The following is a 12,976-nucleotide window of genomic DNA, read 5'->3' on the forward strand; positions in this document are numbered from 1 at the left end:
ACAAGCACCATTCAGATAATAAAACAGCATCTTCTGTCATGTTTAACTTTCTACAATTTTCTTTGCATCTGCTGTTAGACTTGTCCCATTCCAGTTGGCTTATATATTTCAATTTGAGCAACAGGGATTTAATACTTCCCTTTCTATCACTGAAGACAAAGAAAAACTTCTCAATCTATGTATAAACGCACGACAGAATGAGTATAGAGTTGCTTTATATGGAGGTTAAATCATTCTAATCATCATTTATATTAATGTAAACAATGGAGAAATATCATTTTTTTAATTAGGGCTGTTGACTAATCACAGTTTTAATTGTACTGTTAAACAATAGAATACCAACTGAAATTTATTAAATATTTTTGGATGTTTTTCTACATTTTCAAATATATTGATTTCAATTACAACACAGAATACAAAGTGTACATTAAAAACAACAAGGAGTCCTTGTGGCACCTTAGAGACTAACAAATTTATTTGGGTCTTTAAGGTGCCATAAGGACTCTTCCTTATTTTTGCTGATACAGACTAACATGGCTACCACTCGGAAAAGTGTACAGTGCTCACTTTATATTATTATTTGTATTACAAATATTTCCACTGTAAAAATGATAAAAGAAATAGTATTTTTCAATTCACCTAATACAAGTACTGTAGTGCAATCTCTTTATCATGAAAGTTGAACTTACAAATGTAAAATTATGTACAAAAAATAACTGCATTCAAAAACAAAATAATGCAAAACTTCAGAGCCTACAAGTGCACTCAGTCCTACTTCTTGTTCAGCCAATTGCTAAGACAAACAAGTTTGTTTGCATTTATGGGAGATAAAGCTGCCCACTTCTTATTTACAGAATCACCAGAAAGTGAGAACAGGCGTTCGCATAGGACTTTTGTAGCTGGCATTGCAAGGTATTTATGTGCCAGATATGTTAAACATTCGTATACCCCTTCATGCTTTGGACACCATTTCAGAGGACATGATTCCATACTGATGACGCTCATTAAAAAAACAATACATTAATTAAATTTGTGACTGAACTCCTTGGGGGAGAATTGCATGTCTCCAGCTCTGTTTTACATGCATTCTGCGATATATTTCATGTTATAGTAGTCTCGAATGACGACTCAGCATGCTGTTCATTTAAAGAACACGTTTGCTGCAGATGTGACAAAATGCAAATAAAGTACCAATGTGAGACTTCTAAATATAGCTATAGCACTCGACCCAAGATTTAAGAATCTGAAGTGGGACGAGGGACAAGGTGTTGAGCATGCTTTCAGATGTCTTAAAAGAGTAGTACTCTAATGTGAAAACTACAGAACCCAAACTATCAAAAAAGAAAATCAACCTTCTGCTGGTGGCATCTGACTCAGATGATGAATACGAACATGCATCAGTCCGCACTGCTTTGGATGGTTATCGAGCAGAACCCGTCATCAGCATGGACGCATGTCCTCTGGAATGGTGGTAGAAGCATGAAGGGACGTATGAATCTTTAGTGCATCTGGCATGTAAATATCTTCCGAGGCCAGCTACAACAGTGACATGTGAACGCCTATTCTCAATTTCAGGTGACATTGTGAACAAGAAGCAGGCAGCATTATCTCCTGGAAATGTAAACAAATGTGTATGTCTGAGCGATTGGCTGAGCAAGGAATAGGACTGAGTGGACTTGTGGGCTCTGAAGTTTTGCATTGTTTTGTTTTTGAATACAGTTATTTTTTGTACATAATTCTACATTTGTAAGTTCAACTTTCATGATAAAGAGATTGCACTACAGTAGTTGTATTAGGTGAATTGAAAAATACTATTTCTTTTATCATTTTTACAGTGGAAATATTTGTAATACAAATAATAATATAAAGTGAGCACTGTACACTTTGTATTCTGTGTTGTAATTGAAATCAATATATTTTAAAATGTAGAAAACATCCAAAATATTTAAATAAATGGTATTCTATTATTGTTTAATCACAATTAGTTTTTTAGTTGGTTGACATCCCTATTTTTTTTAATAAATACAGCCATTAAACAAACAGTGACAAATATCAGCATATCATAAAAAAAACCAGTGTATTAACTTTTGTACAGTACCGTATTTTTAAGGGGCTCTGGAAGTTTCTAATGCAGACAATAAATGTTTAGTTTGCTGGAGAAGGCTAGGGTCTGCAGCTTAACTGCGGATACAACTACTTTGTATTGTGCGCTATCACTATCCATAAAATATCTTTATATAGCAGAAACAAGGTGGGCGAGGCAATATCTTTTATTGGACCAACTTCTGTTGGTGAAAGAGACAAGCTTTCGAGCTACACAGAGCTCTTCTTCAGGTCGGGAATAGGTACTATCTGCTCAATCTTGTATTTAGCTGTAACACTCTCAGTACCTTTCCCAAACAGAAGGTGGTCTAATAAAAGATATTACCTCACCAACCTTGTCTTGCTAATATCCTGGGACCGACAGGGCTATAACAACAATGTATGTTATATAGCAGGCAATTTTTTAAAAAGGCAAGGAAATATTTCCTATTATCCAGTGTTTGGGGTCACTTTCTGCTAAGCATTTCTGAAACACATATAATATTTTACACAAGTGACACAGCATAACGTGTTGCATGAAGACACTAGTGGGGTCTATATTGACCATGTGAACCAAAAACCGTTCAAATGCTCACCTTGTTAGCTGAGGTGTGACTCTGATGGGGCTGGGAGGATGCTGGAGCAGGCCTAAGGGTATAGCGCGGGCATGGCCTACACACCCACCCTCAAGTTTGTAGTATCTGGGGCCATGGGTGCCAGTTGAAGTCCACACTAGAATAACCCTGCTGGGTAACTTGGGGCGTTACTCCAGTTTGGTAATAGTTATAAATGAAATTGCAGCCTCTGCATTTATCCATGCTATGGAGTGTGCGTCTCACTAGTTACATCTACACTGCAAAATACACCTCCATGGCAGAGTGTGTCAGAGCCAGGTCAACTGACTAGGGCTCAGTCCAGTGATGGGGAAGGGTATCAGGGTATATTTACCTGCAATAAATGCTTGCGGGGCTCAGGCTGCAGGGCTATAACACTGCAGTGTAGATGTCAGGGTCGGGCTGGAGCCCAGGCTTTGGAACCCTTCCCCCAAATGGGGTGCTGGACTCTGGGACTCTTCTCTCTCGCAGGGTCCCAGAACCTGGGCTCCAGCCAGCTGACATGGGCCAGCCATTGGTGTTGTATTGCAATGTAGACACACCCTCAGAGCCCAGGCTCCAGTGCAAGTGGGAACATCTACACTGCTATTTTTAGTCTTGTAGCACAAGCCCAAGTCAGTTGCCCCTGGCTCTGAGTCTCGCTGCTGTGATTATTATTATTTTTTTGGCAATATAGACTGACCCATTGTTTCTATGCCCACATCAATAAGGTTCCAAAACAAATAATGAGACCAGACTCATAAAAACTGGGCTTCGGGCCAATCCAGACTGTTAGCCAAACTTGCCTTGTCTCCAAACTGTATGCTTATAACTTCCAAACAAAGGGTGTGGGATGTGGCAATTACATGAGCTCTCTAAGGCTTTTCATCTAAAATTTCAATTTGAGAGAACTACTCAATAGTTCTTGATCTATTTTGTGAGAAAACACATGTACATTTTTATTGATGGAAGTCTGATTTGACAGCATCCATCTAAGAAAAAACAAACAGTGTCCTTCCGTAATAACCTCCTCTACCATCCTTACACTGTACAAACTTTTCCGGCAGTGCAGAAAATGTTATGACACTAAACAACAAAATTCTATTACCTCTTCACAAAATGACAGTACTCTCTTTGAATAGTAGTGAGTACGTGAAGTATGATAAATGTGATAAGAGTTGAATTTACCAAAAAAACCACACAACCACCACCTCCCCCCATGATCTGATGATTTCCAGAACTTCTGTTCAAGGTTTTGCCTTAAATCAAACCCTTGTAGGATGAAAGAAATGCCAGTGCAGAAAGCCCACTCAAGACCCTCCAACACGATGTAAGCCCTTGTTAGGTGGTGTAAGTGGTGTGGAGGACCTTCTGGCAGCCTTCTGCACCTGACTGAACTTTACCTGTAATTAACAGGTGACATTTTCTACTAATATTTTACATCCTCCACTGTTAGGATCTATAGAATTCAGTACTAACAGCCTGATCTTGTGAGGTTCTGAGTCCCCTTAAGTCCCCTCTGAGTTCATTGGGAGTGGAAAAAGCTTCTTAAGTACTGAAGAAAAAGCATATAAGGACATTTAGACAGTCTATGCCAGTGGTTCTCAAACTTTTTTTTTCGCAGACCACTTGAAAATTGCAGAGTCTTGGCAGACCACTTAATGATCTTTCCAAATGTTGTTTGTACCGTTAGCTAACTACTGTGAAGTGCTTTGGAGAAAAGCGCTATATAAAAAAGCCTTAATATTAAAGTTATTTTGTTCTACAAATAAAAGCACACAACTCTTATTTTAATGTCAGTAGTCTTATCTTTCTAATGCAACGGATGTGCCCTCTCTCCCCCCGCCGTGGCGGCCCCTGAGCTGAGGCTGGGGAGGAGGGAGGTCTCTCCCTCTCTCCCCCTCCACAGCAGCCACAGAGCTGAGGCTGGGAAGCAGGGCTGTCTCTCCCCAGCAGCTGCAGCCCTGGAGCTGGGGAAAGTCGCCTCTTTTTCTGGCCGCTGCAGCCCTGCACGTCCCAAATTCCTCTCACCCCCTCTTCTCACCCCACTGCCCCTTCCTCCCAAGGCCACAACCTCACCTTACATGTGCATCTTTTCCAGGGTCTAGACACCTAATTAGTGGAGCCACGCCTGCACGGCTCCACTAATTAGGTGGGTGGCCCTTCATTCTCTTGTGTATGACCACCCACACGCGCACCTTAGAGGGAACTATCTGTGGACCACCTGAATGGAGCTCGTGGACCACAATTTGAGAACCTCTGGTCTATGCTATTAAAAAAAGGTATTTTACTTACAGCTGTCATTTATAGGGGCAAACCAATATTTCAAAATGTTGACCCAACCTATTGATTTGAAACAGTTTTCTTGTTCCCAATAAATGAAGAAGTCTGTAAATAAGATAAACCTATTTTTAATGGAATAGGCTTCATTTGGGACTAGAGATAAATTCTGGAGACATGTTCAAATGCATATTGTTTCTCATACACATTGGTGAGTCAACTTTGGCAGTCAGAGATGGTCACACCGTACTACTTTCACAGTGCTTTTCAACTGTAGGTCGCATCAAGCACTTTACAAAATTGGATAAGCATTAGTATCAATTTTATAAATGGGGAATCATAGAATCATAGAATATCAGGGTTGGAAGGGACCCCTGAAGGTCATCTAGTCCAACCCCCTGCTCGAAGCAGGACCAATTCCCAGTTAAATCATCCCAGCCAGGGCTTTGTCAAGCCTGACCTTAAAAACCTCTAAGGAAGGAGATTCTACCACCTCCCTAGGTAACGCATTCCAGTGTTTCACCACCCTCTTAGTGAAAAAGTTTTTCCTAATATCCAATCTAAACCTCCCCCACTGCAACTTGAGACCATTACTCCTCGTTCTGTCATCTGCTACCATTGAGAACAGTCTAGAGCCATCCTCTTTGGAACCCCCTTTCAGGTAGTTGAAAGCAGCTATCAAATCCCCCCTCATTCTTCTCTTCTGCAGGCTAAACAATCCCAGCTCCCTCAGCCTCTCCTCATAAGTCATGTGTTCCAGACCCCTAATCATTTTTGTTGCCCTTCGCTGGACTCTCTCCAATTTATCCACATCCTTCTTGTAGTGTGGGGCCCAAAACTGGACACAGTACTCCAGATGAGGCCTCACCAATGTCGAATAGAGGGGAACGATCACGTCCCTTGATCTGCTCGCTATGCCCCTACTTATACATCCCAAAATCCCATTGGCCTTCTTGGCAACAAGGGCACACTGCTGACTCATATCCAGCTTCTCGTCCACTGTCACCCCTAGGTCCTTTTCCGCAGAACTGCTGCCTAGCCATTCGGTCCCTAGTCTGTAGCGGTGCATTGGATTCTTCCATCCTAAGTGCAGGACCCTGCACTTATCCTTATTGAACCTCATCAGATTTCTTTTGGCCCAATCCTCCAATTTGTCTAGGTCTTTCTGTATCCTATCCCTCCCCTCCAGCGTATCTACCACTCCTCCCAGTTTAGTATCATCCGCAAATTTGCTGAGAGTGCAATCCACACCATCCTCCAGATCATTTATGAAGATATTGAACAAAACCGGCCCCAGGACCGACCCTTGGGGCACAGCACTTGATACCGGCTGCCAACTAGATATGGAGCCATTGATCACTACCCGTTGAGCCCGACAATCTAGCCAGCTTTCTACCCACCTTATAGTGCATTCATCCAGCCCATACTTCCTTAACTTGCTGACAAGAATACTGTGGGAGACCGTGTCAAAAGCTTTGCTAAAGTCAAGAAACAATACATCCACTGCTTTCCCTTCATCCACAGAACCAGTCATCTCATCATAAAAGGCGATTAGATTAGTCAGGCATGACCTTCCCTTGGTGAATCCAGGCTGGCTGTTCCTGATCACTTTCCTCTCATGCAAGTGCTTCAGGATTGATTCTTTGAGGACCTGCTCCATGATTTTTCCAGGGACTGAGGTGAGGCTGACTGGCCTGTAGTTCCCTGGATCCTCCTTCTTCCCTTTTTTAAAGATTGGCACTACATTAGCCTTTTTCCAGTCATCCGGGACTTCCCCCGTTCGCCACGAGTTTTGAAAGATAATGGCCAATGGCTCTGCAATCACAGCCGCCAATTCCTTCAGCACTCTCGGATGCAACTCGTCCGGCCCCATGGACTTGTGCACGTTCCAGCTTTTCTAAATAGTCCCTAACCACCTCTATCTCCACAGAGGGCTGGCCATCTCTTCCCCATTCTGTGATGCCCAGCGCAGCAGTCTGGGAGCTGACCTTGTTAGTGAAAACAGAGGCAAAAAAAGCATTGAGTACATTAGCTTTTTCCACATCCTCTGTCACTAGGTTGTCTCCCTCATTCAGTAAGGGGCCCACACTTTCCTTGGCTTTCTTCTTGTTGCCAACATACCTGAAGAAACCCTTCTTGTTACTCTTGACATCTCTTGCTAGCTGCAGCTCCAGGTGCGATTTGGCCCTCCTGATATCATTCCTACATGCCCGAGCAATATTTTTATACTCTTCCCTGGTCATATGTCCAACCTTCCACTTCTTGTAAGCTTCTTTTTTATGTTTAAGATCCGCTAGGATTTCACCATTAAGCCAAGCTGGTCGCCTGCCATATTTACTATTTTTTCGACTCATCGGGATGGTTTGTCCCTGTAACCTCAACAGGGATTCCTTGAAATACAGCCAGCTCTCCTGGACTCCTTTCCCCTTCAAGTTAGTCCCCCAGGGGATCCTGGCCATCCGTTCCCTGAGGGAGTCGAAGTCTGCTTTCCTGAAGTCCAGGGTCCGTATCCTGCTGCTTACCTTTCTTCCCTGCGTCAGGATCCTGAACTCAACCAACTCATGGTCACTGCCTCCCAGATTCCCATCCACTTTTGCTTCCCCCACTAATTCTACCCGGTTTGTGAGCAGCAGGTCAAGAAAAGAAAAGGAGGGAAACGGAGGCACAGAATGGTTAAGTGATTTGCTCAACATCAGACAACAAGTCAATGGCACCAGGGAACAGAACCCAGGTAAATTAGACCTATACCACTGCTAGTTTCAGGCAAGAAATCAGGTGATTAAAATGGACAGCTAGAATCAATATATTTTCCAATATATTGAGGGCAATGAAAATGATTAGGGGGTTGGGGCACATGACTTATGAGGAGAGGCTGAGGGAACTGGGCTTATTTAGTCTGCAGAAGAGAAGAGTTTGATAGCAATTTGATAGAAATTTGATAGCAGCCTTCAACTACCTGAAGGAGGGGTTCCGAAGAGGATGGATCTAGACTGTTCTCAGTGGTAGCAGATGACAACAAGGAATAATGGTCCCAAGTTGCAGTGTGGGAGGTCTAGGTTGGATATTAGGAAACACTATTTCACTAGGAGTGTGGTGAAGCACTGAAATGGGTTACCTAGGAAGGTGGTGGAATCTCCATCCTTAGAGCTTTTAAGGTCTGGCTTGACACAGCCCTGGCTGGAATGATTTAGTTGGTGTTGGTCCTGCTTTGAGCAGGGGGCTGGACTAGATGACCTCCTGAGGTCTCTTCCAACCCTAATCTTCTATGATTCTACGATTTACTACATTAAAAAAGTTCAATCACAACAGCGTAGACACAAAATGTCAATACATGTAAGGATTACAAGAAATGTGTTCCTTATCTCTGATTGGGAAGATGAATATGTAATCAGACCTAAACGTAGTATTTTCTTTTGTGATTTACAGTAATTTGCAAAATACGCTTAGTAACATTGAAACAGGAGAGCCTAGAGCGCATATTACATATGCATGAATATATAGATATTTTAAGTAATATTTTTAAACACACACTTAAGAAAGATTGCCATTTATGGGCTTTTTAATAAACAGATGCAATCAATTTTTCCTCTAGTTATTTATTTTAACAAACTATCATTATTTTAAAAATGTATTAATATGAATTTAAAAACAAGTTTCATATCTGTCGTGTTAACAAAGCTATATGGCAACTGTTTTTGGGGTCTTCTACATTACATTAAAGATGTTCTGCAAGAGTACAAAGTCTGAAATTTATCCTGCATTTGGTTCTAAATTTATTTATTTATTTTAAAGCCCTCCCCCACCCCACAAATGCAGTTAGTTCTCAGTTGATAATGCAACTCTCTGAAGAGAGATATCCTTCTTCATAAGCCTGGTTGAGGCCAAAAATAGTTCTGTCAGTTCATGACAGGCTGAACTTAGGTCATGTGAAATGTTTTAACATTTTATCTTGTTAATGAACAGACTTATTTATAAAGTGGACAACTTTACTATCATTGTATGGGGAATGCTGAATAGATTATGGAATACATTTCTGTATTAAAGGGCAATTGTCTTTTTGCACAGTAATTAAGTTTAAATATCTTTAGCCGTTCTGGAATATCAGAGGATTGACATTTGTAATAGCAATAATTTCTTTTAAAAAAACAAAGAACCTTATGATAAAAGTTTATGAATCAGAGGCATTTGCAATATGCAAAAAATTTCCATTTGAAAACTTGGAAAGATTAGTAAAACATCTTAACATATAACTTACTATTAATCAAAAATATCTGATGTAACCATTTAGATTAAACACCTATAAACATATTTAATATTCTTCAGTGGAGTTGAGTTAAAAGTATAAAATAAAAGTCTAATAAAAAAAAAGTGTGTTTTGACAGTTGCTTACCCTTTTCTCTGCTACCTCATCTTCTCCTGTAGATTCTTTGCCATCATATGTATCTCTCAGGGTTGGCATATGTTTTTTGTGTGCTGGCTCTCTGTTTAAGGTTGTATATCCTATGTGTTCATAAATTGGATTTATTGTCATCTTGGCAATATATTCTGCTGCCTTGGTTTCAATATAAAGAGTAATCAATCCATCTGTCACCAGGTCATGGATGGACTCAAAACGTTTCTCCCCAACAAAGTGTTTTCCATCGTAGTAGAGTCTGAAGTTCCTGGTTTGATTTCCAAATCTGCCTCAATGAAATGGGAAAGTATACACATAGATATATATTTATTTTTAAAAGAAAGATTAAGCAAGTGATGCCTTGCAAACAATAAAAATACCCTATCATTTAAATCTGTGACTATGCTGTGTATGGTCTGAACGAGGAGGAATATAAAATTAAACTACTGTACACAAGGGTAGAACAACAACAACTGTGGATAGACAGCCAAACTAATGCCTGCCCTAGAACGAGCTATTTGTTCTCTTATCCTGTTTGGACACATCATTATCCTGTGGAAAAAATGAAAAATACTTCACACTCTGTTTAAGGGATTTCTTTAGTACGGCGCCTCTATAGTCTATTGCTTGCCTCTCTGATATGAAAAGTTCTCATAACAGAGTCCTCTATTACAGTAGACCAATACAGAGATTTGATGCAGTGTTAGACCTCTGTACTCCTGTCTTTTTGTAGGAAGAGGCCATTCAGGGTACAGTTTAGCTTTAGTGCCAACAATTACACTGAAGTCAAACTGCTGCCAGAATCTGAGCAGTGGAGGACAGAATGGCACAAGGGCAAGCTTTCTTTATTGCTGGCCAAATGCCAAGGACTAACTCCTCAAGCTTTTTACAAAAGGCCCTCTGTGCTATGCTTCAAGCAAACCTTTGTAATATACAGGATATTTAAGCCATAATCTGATGCTAGTAATTCTGCAGCCTGGTTTGAATAGCATTTTGATGTAACCTTTTAATAACCATAAATGAGTGTGTTGACTCCACCTGACTTCAAGCACCTTTTCAAAAATCTTACTGAAAGCCTGGAACAATTTGCTTTCTGAAGCCATCTGCACATGCGTGAACAGACATCAGTGTGTGCACTTGGTAACTGCCAATGCTTGTCTTGCAAAGAGCATGGAAGCAAGAAGCTGCTTTCATCACTGACTCCAGTGTCACTCCTTGGCCAGACAGCAGTAGGTGCTGCTGTTCAGGGTATTAGACTTCGTTATGATATCTAACTGGCCAAATCAATCATAAAAACAAAATACCCCGTCATTAAGATTTCATTTCTGAAATGAAAGCTGCATATTGCTGTTAAAAAAACAAACAAACAGAAAACAGAAGTGCTCTACAAAAGTATGCCTTTTGAAGGGAGCCTACCTAAACAGATGAAAGCACAAAATTGTGTGACTAGTATTAGGTTGAAACATAGGTATTCTTCAAAAGAAGTAATTAATGTTCTTGAAAAGGTATGTATTTTAATAACAGAACGTAGGTAAAATAATTGATTCTCAATTAAAATTAAGCATTCTGGTTTTCAATTTAAACTGGAAAAAAAGATAAACCAACACAAACTGTAAATTCAAGAACTGTGTTTTAAAAATAAAAGTTAAGGTTCTTTTCAAGGAGCTTTTAGGGGAGTTCACATCCTGTTCACTAATAAGATGGGATATGAAACATGTATACAAATTAGTGGGTGGAGTATACACAAGATGAATCAAATGTTTCTGTTTACATTTCCGTATAATAAAGGAAGAAGAGTTCACAGAGCAAAACTGAAAGGCAAGAAATTAAAAAACGATAAAGGGTAACATTTTTACACAACACAACATTATCCTGTAGAACTCATTGCTACAAGGCATTACTGAGGGCAAGTACTTAGCCATTTATACAGATAATGAGAACAGCCACAGTTACATAAAAATGGAAATGAAAACCTTTTAGGGATATAAAGTATCAAGCTTCAAGTCATATGCCAACCAATATCTGACAGGCCTTAGGAAGAAATTTCTTCTGTGGGAAGATTATTCCATTACTGAGTTTCTTCCTTCTTTCTCTAGTGCACTGATAGTAGTCACTGTCAGAGGCAGGATACTGATCTACAGCATCCATTGGACTTGTCTGGAAATTCCAATGTTCAATTGTTTATCGTTATTTGTTTTGCAACAGAGTTTAGGGGCACCATTCCAGAATCAGAGCTCCCGTGTACTAAGTACTGTACAAACTCAGTCTAAAAAACTATTCCTACCCCAGAGAGCTCACAACCTAGCTTGTGACAAAATGCAACAGGTGAATGATTCAAACTGAGATAACACGCAATTACAGCATCTCACCACATATTTTGGTAAGTAGGGGGGTCAGTTTCTCCATAATACATGTATATATTTAGGGCAATGCACTGGCTTTTTCATTAACTTGTTTTTACTGTGCCAATGAAGAGTTTTGAAAGATTTTATGAAAGGCAAAACAATAGAGACACAGCCAGACTCCTGCACTGAAGACAGGCTCTGCACCTTATTTGTTAAATTATTGCTGAGCACAGTGGTAGTTACTCCCAGACCTGATCATGAGATTAATTCCATCGGTGAAATCCTGAATATCCTCACCTCCCAGTGCCGTGAACAGGAGATAAGAATGCTCAGCACATTGGAGCTCTTGTGGGTAACCATCACACACTCCCATTAAAGTCAATGGAAATAACACACACAGCATATCCTTTATGATTTTAGGCTTTTCCAGGAAAGGAAGTCAGAACTGAGTAAGTTTCAGATATATTCAGGACCCTGAGAATAAAGAGCCGTAGAGGCTAATAAACAAAAAGATTGATTTTTATAAAGAAGTGAACAGTTAAGAACAGTGAAGAGCTGTTCAAATCTGTAAAATATGCTCCTATAGAACTTAAGAATACCTGGGTCACAGAATTCTATACAAGCTGAAGGTCACTTATCAAACTTCTTGGCTTTCTAGCAATGAAAGGATCAGGAGAGGATTAATCTAAACAGGAGAAGATAAAGGCTCAGACAAGCTTCTCGGGGCCTGTCATTACTAAGTATATTTGAAGATTGGCAATATTCTTCAGATGTTAATACAAAGTTCGGACAAACACAACAGTAAAATACAGAGGAAGGATGGAAGGACAAACTTTAGGGGTCTGATCTTCTTCCCATCAAAAACAATAAGAGCAGGATCAAGTCCCATGTACATTGATCCACAACATAGTGTTTTTGTGCCTGTTAAAGGTGCTGCACACAACATACCTGACACACAACTCAAAAATAAGGAAATGGAAAGTTAAGGTCCCTAACAGTACATATCCTCTACCCCTTCACCCAGAGATCTTCATCTTACCACTAGCACAACCACTAGACAATGGTTCATAATCTTAATTCTGCATCAGCAGTGATGCCAGCTTTTCAGCATCCACTTCCGCAAACTGACCTCTCTCTCATACACAACACAAACAGACCAGACTTCCCCCCTGTTCAGTCTTTGGCACAGTTCTAGGGAACCACACGCTTTCTCTCTGAAAAGCTGTATTTCTCCAGGTACCTAATCAGTTTCAGGTGCATGCTCCTAACCCAGGAGTGCTCTC

General features: G+C 40.3%; 1 protein-coding gene across 7 annotated transcripts in view; it reads right to left on the bottom strand.

The window, feature by feature from the left end:
• Positions 1-12,976, bottom strand: part of CHN1 (chimerin 1) — a 158,773-nt gene that overhangs the window by 62,211 nt on the left and 83,586 nt on the right. For all 7 annotated transcript variants that reach the window (XM_048869587.2, XM_048869584.2, XM_048869585.2 and 4 more), the window contains one exon: positions 9,346-9,634. In XM_048869587.2, the coding sequence (XP_048725544.1) occupies positions 9,346-9,634 (289 nt within the window). The remainder of the gene's footprint in view (positions 1-9,345; positions 9,635-12,976) is intronic.

The sequence above is a fragment of the Caretta caretta genome, chromosome 11 (assembly GCF_965140235.1).
Source record: "Caretta caretta isolate rCarCar2 chromosome 11, rCarCar1.hap1, whole genome shotgun sequence".
NCBI classification, from domain to species: domain Eukaryota; kingdom Metazoa; phylum Chordata; order Testudines; family Cheloniidae; genus Caretta; species Caretta caretta.